The sequence below is a fragment of the Megalops cyprinoides genome, chromosome 10, assembly GCF_013368585.1.
Source record: "Megalops cyprinoides isolate fMegCyp1 chromosome 10, fMegCyp1.pri, whole genome shotgun sequence".
Classification (NCBI taxonomy): Eukaryota; Metazoa; Chordata; class Actinopteri; order Elopiformes; family Megalopidae; genus Megalops; species Megalops cyprinoides.
Window position 1 is genome coordinate 903,955 of NC_050592.1, and position 15,243 is coordinate 919,197.

Consider the following 15,243-nt stretch of genomic DNA (forward strand, 5'->3'; position numbering starts at 1 on the left):
ACTATACACTTTCAAACGGCAAACTTCAACAACTTCAAACGGCACAATGAGCGTCAGGGTAAAGGCGGCAACAAGAGCAATTGTGTGCAATTGGTCAGTCCAGGTAGAGTCTGAAGAGGTGCGTCTTCAGGCCCCGTCTGAAGGACTGGGGTGAAGAAGCTGTCCGTAGCGACAGTGACAGTCTTTGAGTGTCTTTTCACTCCCTGTTTCTCTCTCTTATTCTCTTTATGTCTTTTTCCCCCCTCATATTCTTTCTCTCTCTCTCTCGCCCCTCTCCCAACTCAAAAAAAGCTTGACTCCTCTTGCTGGAACTTCACTGAGGAAATGATGCCCACTTTGTCAAGTAATCACCAAATGCAATGTTCTAGATCAGTGTTTCTCAATCCTACTCCTGGAGCCCCCCTGTCCTGCATATCTTCTATCTATCCTTGCTCCAAACACACCTGATTGAAATGACTAACATGTTCTTGATTAAATCAGGTGTGCTCAGCTAATCAAAAGTGCCACTGATGAGTTCAGTCAGGTAGGTAGACCAGGGAAAGATGGAAAACGTGCGGAGCAGGGGGGCCCCAGGAGCAGGATTGAGAATCAGTGTTCTAGATCGTCTACATTTTCATTTTGCAGTTATCTAATTGGATTTGAAAATGTGGTCATTTGTTAGTGCTCTGGTTGGTTGAGTGACATCAATATGGAAAGGTTAATTGCCTTTGAGTGGCTGACCTTTGGCCTTCCCACATGCTACAGATGAACCAATTCTGTTATTTCAGGAAATAACCCTGTGTGTACCTTTGTACCTCCTCCTTGAGAACAAAGTTGAAATTGTTCTCCTAAGACAGCAGCATGTCCTTCAATTGCACGGTACATTTACACAAAGATTGCTTATCAGTATAAAGGGGATATAAAAGGATCCGAGAAATGTGGCGTGGCGTGACTCGAAAAGAGCCTGAAAAACCATTAATGATCCCCAACCAACATGGGAGCGTGAGCAAATCTGCACAGAAGAATGTGCAAAAATTGCACCCTGGTGATGCGCTGGTAGACTTTAAGGGTGTGAATACTTTCACAAACAAGATATTTCAGTTTTTTCCTCCAAGTTCTTGTTTGACATCTACTGCAACTTGTGTTAACCTTGAAATTCTTTAACTTGAATATTTGAGAATAAAATACAGTATTATGTTTTACAATTGTGTAGACATGCTTCTGTAATTTCACAAAATGGGATACTGTGGAATGGGTCTGAATCTTTTGACAACACACTGTATACATGGGGGCTTCCCCATAACCACCCATTTGTCTACTATGTCATCACCAGTCCAAACTAGACAATTAAAATATTTAGGTGTCACAGTCTAGCGTATAGCCATTAGTCTGACCTATAGTATTAATGTGTGTGTATATATATATATATATATACACACACACACACACACAATCAAACACTAAAGTAGTATGGTTGTATCCAAATTTATTGAATGTATAGAAACACTCACTACATGACTGGACAGGTATTCTTATAATAGTACAAAAAATTCTCGAAGCAGAGTGGTTTGAGTGGTTCATTATTTTTTTATACGAATAAATTGCATATTTTAACGGATTAATATACCTTATTTTGAACGACAGTTAACATGCAGCTGGGAGCTTTGTCAAATCCTGAGTGTAGCAGCGACTTCTACTGTAATACAGCTTCTAAAGGCAAAGTTTCAGTTTCTCTAGTTTAACGCGACTTTTGTCGTTATAATATTTCCATATGCAATATCCCAGCAGCGGTCGGAGGCGAATTTCCACAGCCAGCACCAGCCTCGCGCTCGCGTTGCGCGTGGCGATAGCAGCTAGTTCTCGCGCAGACAAACAAACCGCGTCACAAAGGACACGTTTCCGCTCCTGACGGCGCGCGCGCCTTTTGCACCTTCTGAAACGCTTATGAATAAATCTGGATGTATATTCTTCGGTTTGTCGCTGCATCGTACGGCAATCTTATATAGCTTTAAGATGGGAAATACCGTCGTATGATTTGAGGCGCACGCACGGGCACACCGCACCCTTGTCTGATTCTGATTATGTTCCTTCATGTCCGCGTCATGTGGTTTGTCCGAAAACCCGGATTGGATCTTAGCTGTCAGCTGAGAACACCAGCGTGATCATTCCAGATGTGCTTTCTTTGTTAGCATTACAGTAACAGTGAACTATAACGCTGTGAAGAAACAGGTGTAGCTTACCATCATCATACTGGAACCTCGTATGCATACTGCGCCTCTAATTCTGTTCACACAGACAAGATGAGAGGCCAGGGTGGCTTTGGTTTCCTCTCGCTAAACTCCGAGAAGCAGACAATTTTCACCGTTTAACAATACATGTCCAAAGTCAACTGTTAAACCCCTCTAATGACAAAATGTTAGTTGGAATACCACACTAACAATTGTCTTCTAGTAGAACTTAATTCAAAGACAGTAATCAATTGCAATCTGGTATAAAATTGGTATGGACAAAGTCGGTCGAGGTGCCCACTGAAATTGCTGATAGCTTGGTAGCTCGCCTTTCAAAGACACACTGCTTAACTGAGAGACTGCTAGCCAGTTCATTTGCGAATTAATGTGGTTAAAATCACATATGACACGAGACTACGCAATTCAGCGGCGTTTAGTGAAACAGAACTATAGCTACACACATTTGCTCGACGTTCACTCACAAGCCCAACAAAACCGCTAAACATAGAAAATAGATTCCACTCCATATTTTGTCAGCCACAACCCTCTGACCCAGCCAGAGCTGCAAGCTTGCGGATGGATACGCGAAATACAGCGCTGTACGGCACCGCTCAGGGCGAACCGAGAGGGCGACTGTAAGACGAAACGCAAAAAGAAAGAGAAAGCGAATATAAAGAAACGAACTGCTTTTCAACGAGAAACAAATATACCGTGAAACGTGCTACAAAGGCTACGGACATTCTTGGACGGACGCACCGAGGCCTGTTCGCTACCGATCGGGCGGAGAGGGCTGAAATACCGAAGAGAAAGGATCAGACCCGGGCAGCACAGACTAGAACCCCGGCAGCGGGCTCCATTTTAACTCCTCGGCCGGTCTCCGCCTCACGTGTCCTGGACTGTCTCTCTCACATGACCCGAGTGTTTGTCCCCGTGATCAGCACTTCCATCTCCGTCTCAGTGTCACCGAATATCACATTTTAAATTCCGACCCTCATGGATATGCTGGAGCAGAGTTTGGACAGCGCTGTGAGGTAACACCGCGTTCGCTCCGCGGCTCTCTCTGCCCTCCTCTCTCCGTCTCTCTTGCATGGCTTCCGCGGCCCGGCCACCATTTTCTCACCGGGCTCGCTGGAGCTTAACATTTTAGCTAGCCGACTAGCCTGCTAGCTTCTGCAGAATAGTTTTGCAGTTGTCCTGTAAGCTAGCTCGGTAGTTAATGAGCCTCTCCAAGCAAGACAGATGCATGGCTAACTGTCAGGGGAAAAATGATAGATTTGAGATGGGTAATTGTAGACAACTATTTGGTGTTGAATAACGTTATCATATGAATTAGCTGTGTTTTACTTGGCTGCTAGCTAGTTACCCATGTAGGTAATGGCTAGTTAGCAACCGATATTTGATGGGTTTAAATATGCAGCTAGCAAGATAACAGCCAGCTTACTAGCTTCCTAGCTTTTTCCTAACATTTTAAATAATTTCGTGTTCACTAACTTTGCAGGCTGGCCATTTGTTAGATCGCTTTTGTATGTGTCAGGTCCAAAATGTAAATATATACGCTGTTTATTGAACTGTGTTTTTCTCTTTGTTACACTAGAAAAGTTCAGCCCCAAGCAGCAACTAGTAAACAGCTCACTAGCATGAACGTAAAATTTGATCGTATTAGCTACAATTGAATATCTTGCTAGTTAACCATAATAACTTTATCTTGCTCGCTAATTTCACGAACACGACAATTAGCTACTTTGTTAGTTATGTCCTTAACTATCTGAGTTTTAGATGAGGTAAATTAGCACGGTGATCAGAGTTAATGATAGCTGCAGATAGCGCTGTTAGCCGTTAGCCCGCGTTAGCTGCGTGTGGGACAGAGGGAGGCGGTGACCGCTTGGCAGGTTTGAAACGGTAAGGAACAGCGTAGGAAACTGATTGGATTGACACGCCGATACGGGCTATTTTTGCGTTACTTTTTATTTCTCTCAGCCGGCGAGAGGGCATCACGTGTGTGTGGGTGTATTGACATTGTGTTTGTAAAGGTAGTGTGCGGTATCGGATTGTAAAGCATTGTTTTTAAGGGATAGGTTTCTGAAAGTGTCATTGTAGCCCACCAACCCTGTGAATCTGTAACATTATTTCCGCTTTTGCATCGGGAGCCTAACTTTAACACTGAGACGAGTTTCTCTCTCCCTGTCCTCTAGTCACGAAAAACAAGAGGAGGAAGTTGTGCAGATTACAGAAGGTAAGAGTCTGTCGCTCACCATGTTGCTGTTTTCTTCATTGAAAGAATCCTGTCTAAATTTACAAACGAATATAATTTAGATATAATCAGAATACTGACGATAGAAAGACGGCGATGCAAGTGTCAGTTCTGCCAGTAGCTGTGCTGTGCTATGAGTCGTTTCTCCCAGGTGTCAGTACAGTTGAATAGAGTGAATTTTGCATTTTACAACGGCTTTCCTTCATATCTGTAAAAGCTGTGCAGGACCATTTAAGATGTGGTGCTTTATCGAGCAGCTCTCAACAGTGGTTGAGTCGTAAAGCTTTCGCGGGTTGCTTTTTATGTTTTTGAAGTTATGACAGTTTAATTAACCCGTTTGCATTTGCATGTGTAGTAACGGCAGGAAAGTGCTCTGTCTGCTGCATTACGCACCCCTCTCGTTTGCGCGCCGCAGGGGACAGCGCGGGAGCGGCGGAGCAGACGGCGGTCACCATCGCGGGGGTGCAGCAGGCTGCGACGTTCGCCGATCACAATATTCAGTACCAGTTCCGCTCAGAGAACACCGGCGGACAAGTAAGCCCTTCCTGAACAGTTATTCTAAGCGGAGGTTTCAGGGACTGAGAGGATGCTCTGTATGAACCCCCCTAGGGTCATTCAGGATAGCGCAGGACCCCAAAATGTGCCATTCCCAAGCCAGGCAAAGAATTGATTAATGCTGTTGTTATAAACCACCTCACTGAAAGAACGCACGGTGCATCGTCTGACACAGAGGGCTGTGCTAATTCAGTGTCAGTTCCCAGGTTTAATTGGGAACTCATGTTTATTTTTGAACTTAAAATAGACAGAGTTGAGCAGGTTGCAGGTTCAAAGCATGCTATTTTCAGCAGTTTTTGCTCAGTGCCAGTAGATGTTAGGGGAGGATGAGGGGCTGCTGGAGGTGGGTGGGATGGGGGGGAGTGGGGGGGGGTGTTATCTGAGAGCCCATCATTTAACTGGTTGTAAACACAGCTGGTAGGAGTGATCATGTGATTCCAATCCCTCACTAGGATTGGCATGCAACTAGTGTCACATGTCAGTCAGGAGGTAAGTCACATGATGTGTGTGTGTGTGTGTGTGTGTGTGTGTTTGGGGGTGGGGGGTTGTATTTCCAAATACAGCTGATTCTATTGAACAAACAAGTGTGTTTTTTCTGCACAAAACCTGCTTTTAAGTCTCTTACTATGAGATCATGCACAGTCAGTGGGCCTTTCTGGGGACATGTAAACCAAGAACAGTGGAGAAGTAGATTACAGAAAATGTCATCTAATGTACTGCATGGTTAACAGTAAATGACAGTGCAAAATGGATGATTTAACACAGCGAATAAAGACACTGGGGTTGGCCAGCCCACATGATTGTGGATGATGTTCTGGAATGCTTTCTGAGGTCCCTGTCAGCACATGACTCAGGAGAGAGATTTGACGATTTTCCATGACATAACTGGCCTGGAGGATGCCATCGTCATGGTGACTTCGATTTGGATATGGGTGTCTTGCATGTTAGCGTCTTCAAGTACACCGCTGAATGTACAGTGGTATCATTCAGGTTCAGCCCCTTTCTTACCAAAAGATTGCAAGTGTAGTTTCTTATTTAGGCTTCAGCCAAGAAACTGTCACGGGTACGAGTCAAGAGTCCCTTGTGTCTGTATGCATGTACAGGCTAATGCCAGCATCCTGGACATCAGCAGTGTCTTTTGTTTCAGTAGTTTGTTTAATTCAGTCCTTTGTTTTTTAACTAATTGAACTCAGTTATCTGCATTTGTGAGAATGACCAGGAGCAGAGTGTGTTAAACACAGTGGGTCAGAGTGAGCAGAGTGTGTTAAGCACAGCGGGTCAGAGTGAGCAGAGTGTGTTAAACACAGCGGGTCAGAGTGAGCAGAGTGTGTTAAGCACAGTGGGTCAGAGTGAGCAGAGTGTGTTAAGCACAGCGGGTCAGAGTGAGCAGAGTGTGTTAAACACAGCGGGTCAGAGTGAGCAGAGTGTGTTAAGCACAGTGGGTCAGAGTGATGAGTCGTCCACTCACACATTTCTCTTCTCCCTGACAGGTGACGTACCGAGTCGTGCAGGTGACGGACCAGCATTTAGACGGGGCTGACGACGGGGGAGGGGCTGTCAGCGTTGTTTCCACCGCTGCATTCGCTGGAGCTCAGCAGGCAGTCGCACAGGTACCGTAACACAGCCAGGCGAAGCCAGGTGTGTGCGTGTGTGGGTGCAGGGTGCGTGCGTGTGTGTGTGCTTGTGTGCAGGGTGTTTGTGTCTGTGTGTGCATGTGTGTGTACGTGTGTGTGTACGTGTGTGTGTGTGTGCGTGCGTGTGTGTGTGCGTGCGGGTGCAGGATGTGTGTGTGTGTGTGTTTGGGTGCAGGATGTGTGTGTGCGTGTGTGTGTGCATGTGCGTGTGTGTGCAGGTGCAGGATGTGTGTGTGTGTGTGTGTGTGTGGGTGTGTGTGTGTGTGTGTGTGTGTGTGTGTATGTATGTCTGTATGTGTATGTGTTTGTGTGCGGGTGCAGGGTGTGTGTGTGTGTGTGTGTAGGGATGCAGGGTGCAGAGTGTGGATCAGTGTGCTGTGTTGTGGCTCCGCAGGCTGTGATTCAGAACCCCTTCAGTAATGGTGGCAGCCCAGCGGGGGAGTCAGTGGGAGGGGAGACACGATTCGCCTATTTCCCTGCTGCCACAGTGAGCGACGGAACCGCCACCGCCGTATCGGTCCAGGCCACCGCCGACCCCACCCTCACTCAGGCCGGGGGTGAGTACCTAAGCACACCGACCCCACCCTCACTCAGGCCGGGGGTGAGTACCTCAGCACACCGACCCCACCCTCACTCAGGCCGGGGGTGAGTACCTCAGCACACCGACCCCACCCTCACACAGGCCGGGGGTGAGTACCTCAGTACGCTGACCCCACCCTCACACAGGCCGGGGGTGAGTACCTCAGTACACCGACCCCACCCTCACACAGGCCGGGGGTGAGTACCTCAGTACGCTGACCCCACCCTCACACAGGCTGGGGGTGAGTACCTCAGTACGCTGACCCCACCCTCACACAGGCCGGGGGTGAGTACCTCAGTACGCTGACCCCACCCTCACACAGGCTGGGGGTGAGTACCTCAGTACGCTGACCCCACCCTCACACAGGCCGGGGGTGAGTACCTCAGCACACCGACCCCACCCTCACACAGGCAGGGTTAGTTACTGCAGTCCTCTGACACGCAGCTCTCAGCTCCAGGTGACTGTGGCCGTTTCCTTTACACTAACTGTGCTTAACAGCCTGTGTGGATATTCTCAGCCTGCCGCCCTACGAGCCTCTCTCAGACAGCAGAGCTACAGATCTGAGTGCTGTCAGGGTTAGAGACAAACTGCAGCCGTTTCTACTGATCTCACCTCTCCTCTTCAGCACAGCCCTGTGCTGACTCTCTGAGACCAGAGCAGGGGGATTGGTGTTCGGCATGCTAACCCGTCCCGCGCTCTGGCGAAGCGGACAGGGTCAGTGTGGTGCTTGTGCGCGGAGCTGGCTGTGGAGAGATGTGGCAGCATGTGCTCCTGCGGAGACACAGCAGCAGTCAGAGTGCTAAAAGGGACCAGTGTCTCACCGTCCAGCCAGACTTCGCTAATGTCATTACAAGTGCCTCGTGACCAGCAGAGTTACGATAACAGTCAGCAACCTTTATAATGTACTCTCTCTCCCTCTTTCTCTCTCTCTCTCTCCCTCACTCCCTCTCCCTCCCTCCCCCTCCCCCTCTCCCTCTCTTTCTCTCCCTCTCCCTCTCTTTCTCCCCCCCCCCCCCCCCCCCCCCCTCCTTTCTTTCCCACCCTCCCCCCAGGTCAGTTCTATGTGATGATGACCCCTCCAGATGTCCTTCAGTCCGGCACGCCCCGCACCATCGCCCCCCGGACGCACCCCTACTCCACGTGAGTATCGCCCCACACCCCCCACCTCCCCCCAGCTCCTCTGGACCTGAGACTCCAGGTCGCGGCTGTCCGAACCCCCCAGGTTTTACCTGCAGTACCCACCCTGACCACAACTGTGACAGGAGCCTCCCCACCCTCACACACGTCAGCACCATTCCCTCGAGTATTCCCTCCTCACTGGTCCGGGGTTCACCAGTTCTCCACTGGTGAAAAGTTGATGAATTTTGATTGGATTGTCCCGGCGGAGGGCTAGGCACAGGGTCAGAGGAACCTAGGTGCAGAACCTTAAAGTTCCAGGGGGCTGAAATGAGAGGGACTCTGCTGCACCTGGTGTCTAAGCTGGGCAGAGGGGCATGAAAACTCTGGGATTTGTGTTGCTGGGTTCATGTCCTGAATGCCTTTATTCTGCTTGCATTTCCTGATGTTTTTTTTGTTCTTTGTGTGGGTATTCCTAATTCTAATTGATGTTTAAAATCTCATTTTAAATCAAATCATTCTCTGGAATCTGTTAAGGTGACCTTGAATCTGAGCCAGATGAAAATGATTGATCTAAGCCGTGTTTCAGAGCGGTGTGTCTCACCACTCTGCTAAATCCACACAGAAAACACAAGAGGCACTCAGGACACGTACTTTTTTGTCCAAATATTCACATCCTTCATTTCAGTCATCACCATTAGAAGAATGTCTGTTCTCTCTAAATATGCATCTTTGGTCAAAGCTGATTTGACCAAATGACTTTTGGTCCTATGTATAGTGCGAACTGCCGAAGTGTACCCAGTGTTGATGGTGAAAGCTGAAGGATATGAATACTGGACTTATGAATGAATAGATGTGTGAGGGAGGCAGTGTGAAACTGAGGGGTGAGAGACACTCCATCCTCTCAGCTAAGCGCAAACTATAGCGCCTCCTCAGCAACGCTTCCCAAAGCACCATTCTGGGCCCCCGGTGCTGCGGGGTTGTATTTGCCGCAGTCGTTGGTCTGATCCAGAATGATGAGGATGGGATGATGAAGACTCCCCAGGTTCTCGTCCCTCTTTCCCCAGCGTGAGGCTCGGCTGTGTGCTCGAAACTGCGGAACCCGCGCAGTACATCAGCACAGCGACAGCATAAAGTAGTGACTCTGGACGCTGTTTTTGGGCTTCTTTGGCTTCCTTAGAGGTTTAAAACCTCACACACTGCGAGCGCACAAAAGGAGTATTTCACAGACCCTGAAAAGCTCAGACCACAGGACTAAATTAGACATTTTACCAAATCATTCAGTCTAGCATTATTCGCTTCACACCTACACAGCAAAAAAGATGATCTTAAAATAAGAATGCAGACCATTTCTTTGGTTACGCTCTGGTGAAAACCACTTTTAACAAAAACAGAGTGATCTTATTTCAAAATATCTCTCTTTTAAAATATATTTTAAAGAACATGGAAGTCACCTTGAATTTTTTGATACCGTCAAACAAGAAATTTTTAATCTTTGCAGATTAATCTTTGCAGATTTTTTGAGTGAAGAACATTTTCAGAATTGAAATGGCAGAGGTGTGTCTGTGGTGGCTGTTGTGCTGCATTCTAGCTTCGATTGCTGGGGTTTAGGGTTAAGCACTTTAGGGTGAGGGTCAGTGCTAGAGCTCAGTCCTCATGTGACATTTCAAACATGCTAATGGTGTCATGGAAACTGCAAAAATATTTTTCTAATCTGAGCCACAGTAATAAAATCTTCTGATAATAATTGATCGTGCATTCCAAATGTTTGTCACACAATTCCAGATTAAAATGCAGTTTAGTTTACTCGGCTGAGTAACGGACGTTCATGTGCAAACTTTTCCCTAACGTGTCAGTGAATGTGGCACAGGGGTGAGAAAGGTCAGAGGTCACAAACCCCACACACATGCTCCTCCTGCTCGTTCACAGCTGACCAAACGCAGCTAAGGCTGCTGGCGCTAACCGGTGCAGCTTACCTAGGTAACCAAGGAGCTCCTGACCAGCTGCACTATTGGTGACATAACTGTCTAGTTATGATTATGGTTAACTAGCTAGCTAGCTACATGATGCGTCATCTTTCTATAGCTGAGCATATATTACTAAAACAAGGTAAACATTCCCCGTCACTTTCTCCTCTCTCCTCTGGTGATATCAGGTTGGGCTCCAGGCTGCTGTCAGTCCCAGGAGACTCTCGTGATGCACTTTCTGTGCAGAACATTCGCAATATCTGGTCGTACATTAATGCTTACACCCGCTGCTTCTCTGGATTAAATTTGCTAGCCGCTGTAAAGAGCATGCAGGTCATGTGACCCAGCTTGTGCTTGGCTCGGGTGAAAGTGACTCCTCTGTACCAAACAGACTAAAACTAAACACTTTTGTTGATATAAAAATATATATGTATTTAAGAAATTAAGCAAAATGAATGTGATTAAAAAATTCTTGTTATACTGTGATGAGAACACTTAAAATTGTGATTTTGAGATGGATTTTTCAGGGTCTGTAAAAATACCCCTTAAAGTCTCTGATTGCGATCATGTGGTTTCCTGGGTGTGTCATGACTGCGTTGGGTGGATGTGTGGTGCGTAGCAAGTCCCTTGCTGATTTTTATTCCTGTCGGGAGGGGGGGGGGGGGCCTTCTTTCAATGCTGATTTTTATTCCTGTCGGGAGGGGAGGTGGAGGGGGGAGGGGGGGGTCTTTCAATGCTAATTTTGTTTTGCTGTTTGATCAGAATTTCCCTCCCTCTGTCTTCATTAACACCTGCTCTGATTCATTATTGTACATATTTTATCACACATGTATTTGTATAACCAAAACACTTGAAATGAAAAAAGAACTTACCTGCTGTCCGCAGAGACGAAACCGAGGCGCTGCAACATGATGGGTTAAACTGGTGAGGAAATTTTCACATCCCTTACACCGCATATTAGACGCAGTAACCAAACCACCGAAAAAAGACCCCTCTCCCCAACGCTGTGGTGAATTCCTCTAGATCTGACGGTGTGATAGTGAGTGTTCCGGTCCCACTGTCTGTGTGTTTGCAGTGACTGTTCATAGCTGTAAGCTGTTTGTAGGTGGGTGTGTGTCATACACTGTGTGAGCTGTCAGAGGCTGGTTCCGAGACACGGACTCATTAAAGTCCCTCAGGGAGGAGCGGTTTGGCCAAAGCCACAGTCTCACTGGGGTAGCATCTATAGCTCAGCACTGCAGTTGGACTTAACAAACTCTGCAAACGCCCAACCGGCCCTAAGAACAAAGAGAAGCACACAGAACGGCGATCTGTTCCTGTCACCGATGTGTTTAAAGAGATGTCCCATCCCTGCCCATAATCGTATTACCTGCCCCCTTTTTAGCAAGTAGCACCCTGGCTGAGATCAGCCTGGTGGCTCCATCACACTGCAGTTAGAAGTGCGTTTGTTCTCGTTGTGGCGTTGGGTAGAGGGAGGCTCGGACAGATCTACCCCGACAGGCACCTGAAACGTGCGATTGTGTCTGTGTGAGAGAGTGAGAGGCATCGCAGTACCAGCGCATGCCTGAACACTGCTTGCATCTGTCTGTCCTGCAGGAAGATGGACGGACCACGGACGCCCAGAGACGAAAGGAGGAGAGCGCAGCACAACGAAGGTGTGCCTTCCCACAATGCCTCTGGCCAAGTCGTTTAAACCACTGCGCCTCATCACAGATCACATTACATACATACATCATACACAGAGGAGTTTCTCATTTCCCACATGCATCCCATATACATAAAATGTGAATATATAGGAATCTAAATTAATTGTTGAGTGCTACTTACAGTAAAAAAATTTTTGCATATGAAATATTTATAAAAAAGGAAATTAAATGCCTCCACTAGAGGGCGCTGGTATCGGTGGGATATTTGTTTTTGTTAGTGCTGGCCAAAGAAGCTGGACCTGATAGCGGAGACACAATGTGTAGCACACTGTGATAGGTCTCACCATAAGCACACCTGTCTGTGTCATTCACAGTCGAAAGGCGGCGAAGAGACAAGATCAATAACTGGATCGTCACGCTCTCAAAAATCATCCCAGACTGCAACATGGACAGCAGCAAGACTGGGGCGGTGAGAGAGGGGGAGGCGGGGGGGTGGGGGGGGGGGGTGGATATATGTATGTGTGTATATGCAGGCTTGTGTGGATTTAATGGTGCTCTGTATGCTGTGCACTGTGTGTAAGTTGCTTGTCTCATTTAGTGTTCATGTATTCACGTTAAGTGTACCTGTAGGTGACAGGTGCCTCTGTGTGTCTGTGCGTACGTGATTGTGTGTGTGTGTGTGTTTGTGTGTCAAGAGGCTTTCATGGTGGCCTGGTCACAGGGGATTGTCTGGTCAAAGCATGTAAATAGTGAGAGTGTTGTGAAGTGTGTCAGGAGCAGAGACACTGTTCTGCCTTTCAGAGTAAAGGAGGCATCCTGTCCAAGGCCTGCGATTACATCCGCGAGCTCAGGCAGAACAACCAGAGGCTGCAGGAAAGCTTCAAGGAGGTGGAGAGAGTGCAGGTGGACAACGACCTTCTGAGGCAGCAGGTACACGAACACCCCACCCACACACCTGCCCCCTCCCGGACACACCCACACAACTGTCCCCTCCCGGACACGCCTACGCAACTGTCCCCTCCCGGACACGCCTACGCAACTGCCCCCTCCCGGACACGCCCACGCAACTGTCCTCTCCTGGACACGCCCACACACATGCCCCCTCCTGGACACGCCCACACACCTGCCCCCTCCTGGACACACCCACACACATGCCCCCTCCCGGACACGCCCACACACCTGTCCCCTCCCGGACACGCCCACACACCTGTCCCCTCCCGGACACGCCTACGCAACTGCCCCCTCCCGGACACGCCTACGCAACTGTCCTCTCCCGGACACGCCCACACACCTGTCCCCTCCCGGACACGCCTACGCAACTGCCCCCTCCTGGACACGCCCACACACCTGTCCCCTCCCGGACACGCCCACACACCTGTCCCCCCCACCACCAGCATGGACGCACCCACTGACCTCACTGCCCTGACACACCCTGCCGTGAGGACGGCACGGGGCATGGCAGAAAGAGGCTGTTTCATTCATTAATTCATTAAACTCATGAAAAATCACCCATGAGAGTGTGGCACACCAGAAAGCAGTTTGACCAGCATTACTTGTATGAATGGTACATATTTATCACAGTTAGTGAAAATCTCCTGGGTTTCGCTGTGTTGTAGATCGAGGAGTTGAAGAACGAGAACGCCTTGCTCCGAGCACAGCTGCAGCAACATGGGATTGACAGCGTGGGAGAGACGACCCAGCAGTGAGGGAGGGGGAGGGGGGAGGAGGAGGAGGAGGGTGAAGATGAAGATGAAGACATGAGAGGCCAGGCAGAGAGTGACACTGAGGGACATCAAACAGCTACTGAAGAAGCAGGTCCCTCGCTGTCCCCATCCTCCCCCCATCTGTGGGCTGTGACACGGTGGCATGCAGGGGGCACTGTGACCCGCCCTGCTGGCCCCCACAGACCCAGATAAAAACACTTTTCTTCACCAGGAGCCCTCGCAAAACAAGATCCCACATGCCAGAGCTGTGACCAGCACACTCACACTCACACTCATACACACACACGTACACACACACGTGCACACTCACACTCATACACACACACGTGCACGCACACACACTCACACACACTCACACTCACACTCATATACACTCGCACACGCTCACACGCACACACACACACACACACACTCACTCTCACACACACACACACACTCACTCTCACACACACACAGGCACGTGCGCGCACAAATGCTTCTCTGTTTCTATTTATTTACATGACTTACGGACAGTGATGAATAATTTTACCATTTGGGGGCTTTTTTTCTTCATCGCTTTTATTTTTTGCTTTGTGGTTTTATGTTCCTGTTTTTTCTTTTGTTCCTTATTTCTGGTTATTGATGTCAATTGTTCATGTTTCTTATTGGGTCGTATTATTGCTGTAAGTTATTTGTTTATGAGGATAAAATAATGCAAACTGAACTGATGGCTCTAGCTGGATGTGAAAGCTGGTGGTGCTGAGGATGGTAAAGTGCAGCAGGAGCACAACACTGGCCAGGAAATCGCAGAGCCTCACTTACCCAGCAGCCCCTGCTGCGGCAGGCAGAGCCTCACTTACCCAGCAGCCCCTGCTGCGGCAGGCAGAGACTCTCTTACCCAGCAGCCCCTGCTGCGGCAGGCAGAGACTCACTTACCCAGCAGCCCCTGCTGAGGCAGGCAGAGCCTCTCTTACCCAGCAGCCCCAGTTGTGGCAGGCAGGGACTCACTTACCCAGCAGCCCCTGCTGCGGCAGGCAGAGACTCACTTACCCAGCAGCCCCTGCTGCGGCAGGCAGAGCCTCTCTTACCCAGCAGCCCCTGCTGCGGCAGGCAGAGCCTCTCTTACCCAGCAGGCCGCACCGTGAGCCAGTGTGGGCACAGCTGAAGGAATTGCTGGCGTAGGGTAACAGACGAAGCTTTGGACCCCGCAGTACTGGTTCACACCTGGGAAAGGTCACCAAGGCGAGAGAGTGATTAGAGTGATCTGTATTACAGCGAGCACACCGTGTCCACCTTCTCATAGAGTCAAAAAAAAAATTACACTCTGAAGTGTCTACTGTCATCACCGAGTAAAGCCATTCTCCAGAGAGTAGTAGCCAATGACACGTGTATGCTCTGAGCTGGCAGGCTTCTGTACTGCCTGTATGTGTGTGCGGTTTGAAGGCAGCGGCGGGTGCTGATTTAGGGGATTTTGAAAGAGTTGCATGAAGAAGGTGTCATGTGGTGACCAAAGCAAGACACTGAAAGTAGCAATAAAAACACTGAATGATTCAGGGCTGGGTTTGGTCACCTGTTCTAATGTTG

General features: G+C 48.7%; 1 protein-coding gene across 2 annotated transcripts; it reads left to right on the plus strand.

Moving 5' to 3' along the window:
- The first annotated feature begins 2,597 nt into the window (after window positions 1-2,597).
- On the plus strand, window positions 2,598-13,995 carry LOC118784910 (upstream stimulatory factor 2). Of its 2 annotated transcripts, XM_036539388.1 has the most exons (11): window positions 2,598-3,238; window positions 4,400-4,440; window positions 4,874-4,992; window positions 6,504-6,623; window positions 7,042-7,204; window positions 8,280-8,367; window positions 11,196-11,234; window positions 11,907-11,965; window positions 12,331-12,425; window positions 12,758-12,886; window positions 13,573-13,995. In XM_036539388.1, the coding sequence occupies exons 1-11, from the start codon at window positions 3,201-3,203 to the stop codon at window positions 13,660-13,662; spliced, it is 981 nt and encodes a 326-aa protein (XP_036395281.1). In that variant the 5' UTR covers window positions 2,598-3,200; the 3' UTR covers window positions 13,663-13,995. The 2 variants fall into 2 exon arrangements, with proteins under 2 accessions (XP_036395281.1, XP_036395282.1); XM_036539389.1 differs by lacking the exon at window positions 11,196-11,234 and having other exon boundaries at window positions 2,599-3,238.
- The last annotated feature ends 1,248 nt before the right edge of the window (window positions 13,996-15,243 follow it).

What these genes read in the sequence shown, in the direction of transcription:
- LOC118784910 (XM_036539388.1), top strand. Translation starts at nt 3,201, where the DNA reads ATGGATATGCTGGAGCAGAGTTTGGACAGCGCTGTGAG. An exon ending in CAACATGATGGGTTAAACTG is followed by an intron (nt 11,235 to 11,906) that starts GTGAGGAAATTT and finishes TCTGTCCTGCAG; the next exon opens with GAAGATGGACGGACCACGGA. An exon ending in ACGACCTTCTGAGGCAGCAG is followed by an intron (nt 12,887 to 13,572) that starts GTACACGAACAC and finishes GCTGTGTTGTAG; the next exon opens with ATCGAGGAGTTGAAGAACGA.